Here is an 8,848-nt window from a genome sequence, read left to right as displayed (position 1 = left end):
ATATGAAAGCTGATGGATGGCAAGGTCCCTTACAAATATGAATAAACATTTAAAAATTAGAATTAGAATCCAAGACATTCCAGAAGTAAATGTACAATAACATATGACATAGTATGGTTGTAAAAAGTAATAAAGTAATAGAAAAATACATACACTATGATGCAAAAGGGATATGTAATTTATATATATATATATATATATCAGAAATTATAATTTGGAAATTATTACACACACACCCTACCACGGTGTTACAACACACCTTCTTTTATAGATTTAAACCAGCCTTCATTTTAAGAAATAATAAACTCTTATCAACCACCCACTAACCTGCCCCCCCACCCTCCACACACACACACACACACACACACACACACACACACACACACACACACATACACACACACACACACACACACACACACACACACACACACACACACACTGCACTCATTTCTGTTACATAGCTGCTGCTTGACATAGATCATTTTTATTTTCTATTTATCCAGGCCTGTTGAATAAGCTGTAGTGTGTTTGAGTGGTTTTACCTGAAGACACACACACAGGAGATCAAAGCGAAGAAATACAACCATTCTCCAATCCTCTCAAAAGACATTGTTTTCTGTAACAACACAGGGAAGCCTGCAGAGAAACCAAGCAATGGTTTTGAATGACTGGACAATGTGTCATAGAAGTGTAATGTTACAGCCCTGCCTCCCTCTCTGAGCCAGACCTGCAGCCAATGGCAGTGCAGCACAGTCACCTCCCACAGCCACAGGCTTTAAAAACTCCCCTGTAGATTCTTCTCTTTTCTATCCACTCTGGTCTCTCCCCTCTGCCTGTCTGCCTGCCTCACCAATCGAGCCATTTGGTCTGACCTTCCCAGACTTATTTCATCTAAGAGAGAGAAAAAGCCTCCAGATTTCAGAATGAGCTCCTACAAGAAATCCTCTTACAGCTTGAGAAGTTCCACCGCCCCACGGAGCTTCAGCAGCATGTCCTACTCTGGACCGAGCGCAGGCAGCCGCACCAGCTACAGTGTCAAGAGTTCCTATGGAGGAAGCAACAGGGGCTTCGGAGGCATCACCAGCTCCTCTGCCTATGGCTTGAACTCAAGCATGAGTGGAGCAGGCATGGGAATGGGTGGAGGTGGAGGCATGGGCATGGGCATGGGCATGGGCATGGGCATGGGTGGAGGTGGAGGTGCAGGCATGGGTATGGGAATGGGTCATGCACCCATCACCGCCGTCACTGTGAACAGGAGCCTGCTGGCCCCCCTGAATCTTGAGATTGACCCCACAATCCATGGTGTCCGAACCCAGGAGAAGGAGCAGATCAAGACCCTCAACAACCGCTTTGCTTCCTTCATTGACAAGGTAAGAGCCAATGTTTGAAAGAAAAATATAGTCAGGCTTTGGTCTTTGCCTCATTGTAGTCTTCATACAGACAGAAACTGCTTTGAGTGTGCATATAAGTCACATAGTGTAGTCAAAATATCTTCAAAGTGTACATTGTTTGATAAAGAGCTCCATATGTTCACCATATGTCCTGTAATGCTGATTTCCAAATTTTTGCAGCATGTAAAAAGTTGATTTATTACCCTTCCTGCTCTCGTCAACTCCCACAATTACAGAAAAAAAAGTGCTAGAGTCTGCTCAGATTAGGGTTAGGCTGTCTATCTCTTTGGCTCGGGCTGCCCTTTTATAGTGATGAAAAACCGACTCGCTGAAGGAAAGATTGACAAAGACAAATATGCGAGAATGAGAGAAAGGGTAGGGTGTGTCAGGTCAGAGCTCAGGGCTTGTGATACGAGTTACCTTGGGAATGGTCCCTCCCTTAGCTGGGGTGTGGCTCTGTGTGCTGCCCTGGTGGCCACAACCCCTCCCAAACCCATACGCACAAACAGTCACACAATCATTACTTCAATGACAAAAACTTCTTTCATGGTGACACTTTTTAAAATGAGTGTCCTTTGGGAGCGTCTTGCTTTTCAATCATTTTAATCAACATTTAGGTTCCAGCATGTAATACTCAGGAGTGTATGTGTCCTCTGAGGCCTTAGCAGCAGGAGGTTAATATTTAAAAAGGCCATTTGGTTTCATGTTCTGGTCAATGCCAGCTGACTTGCTACATATCAACTGTCCTTCTCCCGGTGCAACGATTAAAAGAGCATTTTACATGCTTCAACACAAAGCAGATAAACTTAAAGCCTATCAGCTTTTATCTTGGGGTGGCCTTCCATTTAAAGGCACTTTATTATCTGTATTTACTCCAGTTCAAACAACATTCTTGGTTGGATTCCACCTGTAGAGTACAATGTATCAGAGCAAAGTCCATCGAGACCCATATCTACTTCAGCTGCCTTGCTTTTACTGTTCACAAATATGCAAACTCCCCTCCTTCATCATGCGACCTCACTTCTCTCTTCACCTCCTACATCACCCTCTCTTTCCCTCTCCACCTACCATTCTCTGAGCTCCTCTCATCACTTCTATAACAAAGTCAAATATTTACCTTCCTGCATTTGCCTGCAGATGCAACTTTGCTTCCCCCCTTCTCTCGGTGTATTTATTTTCTCTCGCCAGCTATAGAAAAACAGGAAGACATATAGGAGAAGGGTTAACTCACTCTGGTCCACCATCACCAGTTTTTTCCAACCTCTTACTGACTTCCCTCCCCTCTACCTCCTGTCAGGATGCATGTAGGTCAGGCCTTCCTTTGGAAACGCACCCAACAGCAGCTCCAAAGTTAGATAAGAACATCAAAGCAAGTAGACGTTGAATAGAAGGAATTGAAAGTTGATCCTGATGACTGGGTATCTGAATGATATGGCCTTTATTGTTTTGTCAGGACAGAGAACACTGCAGTTACATCATGCTTGCATTATCATTGATAACATATTACAGTAAACAAGCATGTAAGTCGCCCCTTCTTTGTAAAGCCTCTTTGCTAGGTTTTTAATAGTAACCATAATAATAACTATTTAATGCCACTTTCTTCACACTTCAGGTCCGCTTCCTGGAGCAGCAGAACAAAATGCTGGAGACTAAGTGGAACTTGCTGCAGGGACAGACCACCACCCGCTCCAACATCGACGCCATGTTTGAGGCCTACATCTCCAACCTGCGCAGACAGCTCGACAGCCTGGGCAACGACAAGATGAAGCTGGAGGCCGACCTGCACAACATGCAGGGCCTGGTGGAAGACTTCAAGAACAAGTGAGTGTGGAAGATGACAAGGAGTGCCAGCTGCATAATGCAGTGTCAGGCCAGTTCTGCATCATAGAGAAGCAAATTGTTTATCTAGCATTCATTTGTGTATATAGGATGCCTAGGTGGATGATTTTCAAAATGCATAGAAACCTGTTTTGTTCCTATTTTATGCATCATGTCCAATTTGTGCTCCAGGACTAGTCTTGCAGCACACTGAGTTAATGTTTTTTTAGGACAACTCCCAACATCTGTCCATTGTCTTGCATCATAAAAACTCAAGGGAATTACAGCACTGAGGAAGCATGTTCCAAACACCCATTGAATGACATATGAATCGAAGTAAAAGTCATTTTAAAGAGTTGGCTTTCCCAGCTTGAACCTAACACTACAGCTTTAAACAAGAGGAATAATGTGTGCATGCTGACGCACAGTTCCCTAACACAAAATGGTAAGGAACATATCTGTCAGCTGTCCCAGACATATGGAACTTATCAGCTGGGTTCAGAGGAACCCAGAGAAATGTCAGCAACACCGCTCATGCTCAACCAATTATGTGTATCAGACAAATGCTCCGAATGAGTTCATGGACTACTTGCACCTCCTAGTGTTACATTGGTGTATAAACTCTGGAAACTAAATGGGAGCACTATAATATCACTCTTTATGGAACTGTACTTTTTTTTCTCTTAGGTATGAAGACGAGATCAACAAACGCACAGAGTGTGAGAATGACTTTGTCCTCATCAAGAAGGTCAGTATCATGACTTCTAACTTGTCTTTGAATTACAAATATCATACCATGTGTGCAATTTTTTTTAAACACCTCTCATGAAGACAATGTCAGTTCTTTGGTAAATAATTTTATCAAACATCTGTTTTGTTTCCAGGATGTCGATGAGGCTTACATGAATAAGGTTGAGCTGGAGGCCAAGCTGGAGAGTCTGACAGATGAAATCAACTTCCTTAGATCCATCTATGAAGAGGTAACGGCACAAACTCAGCTCAGTGGCAATGTTTGCTACTTTTCTTAGCATATGTTTGGCAGATTACTAATCTCTCTTCATGTGCTTTTTCAGGAACTTCATGAGCTCCAGAGCCAGATCAAGGACACTTCCGTCATTGTGGAGATGGACAACAGCCGCAACCTGGACATGGACTCCATTGTTGCTGAAGTCAAGGCTCAGTATGAGGACATCGCCAACCGCAGCCGTGCTGAGGCAGAGACATGGTACAAGAGCAAGGTGATTAAGAACAGTTTTTGATTTGTTTCTTAGCCTCATGGTACTATAATTTCTTTATTTAGAAAGGTAGTTATGGTGTGGGTGTTGGAAACTCAACTCACCAATAGTATAGTTTAAATTCATATTGAAAGAAAGGTGAAAACATATTCGGTTTTCCTATTTGTAATGTTTTGTATTGTTGATGTGTATCTAGTACGAGGAGATGCAGACTTCTGCCAGCAGATACGGAGATGACCTCAGAAGCACCAAGACAGAAATCTCAGACCTCAACCGCATGATCCAGAGACTGACATCAGAGATCGATGCCGTCAAGGGACAGGTATGGTAAAAAGTGTTTTGGCACCATAGTACACCATTCTTATCCATCATCTATAGTTTATCAGGAGGGAAGAAAAAGCATTCTTTTAAAAAAAGTGTCTTATTCTCTTAGCGTGCCAACCTGGAGGCCCAGATTGCTGAGGCTGAGGAGCGCGGTGAGATCGCAGTGAAGGACGCCAAGGGCCGCATCAGGGACCTTGAGGATGCCCTGCAGAGAGCCAAACAGGACATGGCCCGCCAGATCAGAGAATACCAGGACCTGATGAACGTCAAGCTGGCTCTGGACATTGAGATCGCCACCTACAGGAAACTTCTGGAGGGAGAGGAGGACAGGCTGGTCAACGGCATCAAGTCTGTCAACATTTCCCAACAGAGCTGTAAGTCGTCATATCAGTAGAACGATCTCGAAAGGTTGTGCAATAAATCTTTCACAAAAACAATGATACATTTACGAGACTTAGAGTTATTTTTTAATCCGTTTTCTACTGCCTTCAAAAATACTAGATGAACAGCCAATACATCATGGGATCAGGAAAACCGTCATATACTTGCTTCTTGCTAATGTTGCGGCTGTTAAAGGATGGATAGATTTTACCGTTATCGCATCATAGTCTTTTGAATGGTCTTTTTAGTTCGAGTCCACATCGGGACAGTCTTTGTACCCATCGGCTATCAGTCTGAAGACTAAGCCTTAGGGGGGCAGGGTGCTATATTTTCAGGTTTTCGGTCAAGCCAGAAAAACAATCCAAGACAGATTTTGTCTCAATTGAACAATTTACAAGCTAAATTCTAGTTAATAAAGAGTCTGACGATAGCAGAGTGGTTATAAGAATATTTTTCTAACAGTTTTGCTGTCCACGTGGACTGTGTTTGCATCATTCAACCAATGTGATGGTTTATACTACACAAACTACAATAAGAAAACAACATGCATCTGACACCCATGTGTCAACAAACGGTCTTCATTGATTATTATTATTATTGTAATAAATTATTCAAAATTTTCCACTTCTAACTGTTTTCTACTCACCTTCTTTTAACAGCAAGCTACGGAGGTTTCCCCAGTGGGAAGAGCAGCTACTCAAGCGGCTACTCCAGTGGTTTCAGCGGTGGATACGGAGGCGGATATGGCAGCAGTAGCATGGGCAGCAGTAGCATGGGCAGCAGTAGCATGCGCGACTTCAGCAGCGGCAGCGGCGGCGGCTACACTACCACCCAGAGCAAGAAGAACGTTGTTATCAAGATGATCGAGACCAAGGATGGCAGAGTGGTCTCCGAGTCCTCTGAGGTCATTGAAGATTGAGCTGTCTAGTTCAAAGGTGTAGCTACCTGTCTGCTATGATCTCCTCTGCCTTCCCTTAGTAGTTTTAAACTTACATTTCATCCCCCCATACCCCCCAAATATGAAGTAAAATGCTTGCAAGCAATCCTCCAATAGAGCCTTAACATGGTTTTCATGAAGCAATAAATTATATTAACACTATGAAGCATCTGAAAGGGACCAAAGAATCTATTTTGTATGTGTGACGTCTGACTGTCTGAACTAAAAAAAGTAGTTTTGTCTTACAAAGTTTGATAAAAGTTGGGCAATTGCAACTATGAAAAAAGAAGATACATTCTGAAACACTGCCTTGAAATCTATGCAACAGCTATTCCATTCATGAAGGGCTGTTTCTTTCAAAACGGTGTTGGATAGTCGTGTTGTCAAAGGAATGTGAATGTACTGAAACAGTGTTTAAGCATTGTTGGTCAAACTAATGTCTTAAATTGCCTGCTGCAGTAGTGCATGTCTTTCCTATGCGCTTCCTGTAACTGAAACTTATCGACCCCTTGGGAGGCTACCCAAACCATACTGTTGTCTCAAGGTGCTGTTTTTGCTACCAAACCAAATAAAAACGTGTTTACTGAAACAAAAATTAGATGTTTGTTTTCATTTTTGATGAGGATGGACCTACACACCATTAAATCTTACAGGAATAATTCAAAGTAAAATCCAGTTTATAGGACTTTTATATTGCACCGTGAACAGTAAATTACTTTTAATAACATCAATAATAATAATAATGTATTGTATTTGTATAACACACTTTAAAAACAAAGAAACAAACTAAAATGAAATAAAAGCTACCTAAGGATCATTTGTAATCAAATACATAAAAACATAATAATAATAATAATAATAATTATAATAATAATAATTATAATAATAATTATAATAATAATTATAATAATAATTATAAAAATAGTAAAATTAAAATAAAATTCAACTAATGAGCTGAGTGTCAACAAGATAAAAGAAAAATGTTAAGAGCATTAAAGGTTTAAATATAAAATGAAGCACGGTCAGGAAAATGCAATGAGGAACAGGTGGGTCTTCAGGCTTTTCTTGAAGACTGAGAGGGATGCAGAGGTCCTTAAATCTTCTGGTAGCTGATTCCACAGACGTGGGCCGAGGGAGGAGAAAGCACGGTCTCCCATGCTGGCCAGTTTTGTCCGGGGAACAGCTAGGAGATTGGTGTTGGATGACCTGAGGGTGCGTGATGTTTTTGAGTGTTGTGTAGTAAGCAAGTCCTGTAGGTAGGTGGGGCCTGTTGGGTTAATGGCTTTGTAGACCATGGTGAGGACGTTGTAGTTGATCCGGTAGGTTAGGGGGAGCCAGTGGAGTGAGTTAAGGATGGGGGTGATGTGTTCTGATTTGCGTGTTTTAGTGAGTATCCGGGCGGCACTGTTTTGTACATATTGCAGTCTCTGAGCTGTTTTTGTTGGTAGGCCAGCAAGCACAGAATTGCAGTAGTCAATGCGGGAGGTGACAAAGGCATGGACCAGTTTTTCTGCATCCAGTTTGCTGAGTGACTGTCGCATTTTGGAGATGTTCCTCAGATGGTCGTAGGAAGCTTTGCAGACAGTCTTGATGTGTGCTTGGAGAGACAGGGATGAGTCCAGTTTCACGCCTAGGTTTGTTACATATACTTAATTCATTTTCTTTATCTTAAATATATATGTTATTAACACTGATGTCAAAAAGGTCTACTTCTATCAGTGTGAATAACTGGTCACAGCTAAAGTGACACTTTTCAGATGAGGGGGAAATAAACACTTGACTGGTCATGTTTAGATAGTGATAATCCATTGTTTTTTAACTTACAATACAACTACAAGTTCTACAAAGAGGGTAAAATGTACACCATCTGCAGCTAAATGTGTGTTAACGATTATAACAGGTTTATTTTTAATCGGTTCAGACACTTGGTTCAAACTGTGTTTATTTAAAAAGAGAAACAAGTCCTAAGATGGAACCTGCTTTAGTCTGGTTGTGCGTTTGATGTTTTATTGGCAGGTCATTGAGCTAATAAGGTAGTTCACAGCTACTTAAGAAAGAGCTGATTTGGACTTTTGTACAGGGTTGGCCTCTCTAGGGTTTGGGTTAGGGTTGGTCAGTACTCAATTAATTTATAAACAGTGTTGGGTGTAACGAGTTACAAAAGTAACAGAGTTACAGTAATGTATTACTTTTTGCTGTAACGCAGTAATATAACGCATTACTTCTGAAATTTGGGTAACATAATACCCGTTACAATTCTCAGTAACTCAGTTACAACACATTTTAACCCGAAATGATGTGGTGTTTTGTTTCTAAGCATCCACAAACATTGGGAGACATTCTGACACCAGAGAAATAACTGTGCAGGTAGAATAGTAACTCAGTAAGCCTGTTTACGATTGGTTAAGAGGGCTGCAGAAACAGATTCACAATGCAGAGCTGCAGGCTCACAATGCAGAGCTGCAGGCTCACAATGCAGAGCTGCAGGCTCACAATGCAGAGCTGCAGGCTCACAATGCAGAGCTGCAGGTTCGGAGAAAAGAAAAGAAAAAGACAGGAGTGCGTGCAGGCTGAAGCAACAGAAGGTAACTTCTCTCGGGAGGTATGCATCTCGAAAGAAGTTCAGAGACTCGTGGCGGAGTGTTGAAGATATGCATCCTCTGTCCTCTGTGGAATCGCCGGCTTTTAGAAAGCTTGTCAGCCAAACCCCCGTTAACACACCAATGATAAGGTGAGCTAACGCTGCCATAGAGACTGGT

At 41.9% G+C, this 8,848-nt stretch overlaps 1 protein-coding gene across 1 annotated transcript; it reads left to right on the top strand.

The window, feature by feature from the left end:
- Window positions 1–798: 798 nt before the first annotated feature.
- krt8 (keratin 8) lies at window positions 799–6,684 on the top strand. Its single transcript, XM_063880832.1, has 8 exons — window positions 799–1,373; window positions 3,007–3,215; window positions 3,900–3,960; window positions 4,097–4,192; window positions 4,286–4,450; window positions 4,644–4,769; window positions 4,881–5,145; window positions 5,812–6,684. The coding sequence occupies exons 1-8, from the start codon at window positions 927–929 to the stop codon at window positions 6,069–6,071; spliced, it is 1,629 nt and encodes a 542-aa protein (XP_063736902.1). The 5' UTR covers window positions 799–926; the 3' UTR covers window positions 6,072–6,684.
- Window positions 6,685–8,848: the final 2,164 nt, after the last annotated feature.

The sequence above is a fragment of the Eleginops maclovinus genome, chromosome 1 (genome assembly GCF_036324505.1).
Source record: "Eleginops maclovinus isolate JMC-PN-2008 ecotype Puerto Natales chromosome 1, JC_Emac_rtc_rv5, whole genome shotgun sequence".
Classification (NCBI taxonomy): Eukaryota; Metazoa; Chordata; class Actinopteri; order Perciformes; family Eleginopidae; genus Eleginops; species Eleginops maclovinus.
The sequence above is the reverse complement of the archived record's forward strand: the minus strand, read 5'-3'. Positions and strand labels throughout refer to the sequence as shown.

Excerpts from the sequence above, each read along its gene's own strand:
- krt8 (XM_063880832.1), top strand. The coding sequence starts at position 927 with ATGAGCTCCTACAAGAAATCCTCTTACAGCTTGAGAAGTTCCACCGCC. Across the intron at positions 3,216-3,899 it reads GTGGAAGACTTCAAGAACAA|GTATGAAGACGAGATCAACA; the intron begins GTGAGTGTGGAA and ends TTTTTCTCTTAG. Across the intron at positions 5,146-5,811 it reads CAACATTTCCCAACAGAGCT|CAAGCTACGGAGGTTTCCCC; the intron begins GTAAGTCGTCAT and ends TTCTTTTAACAG.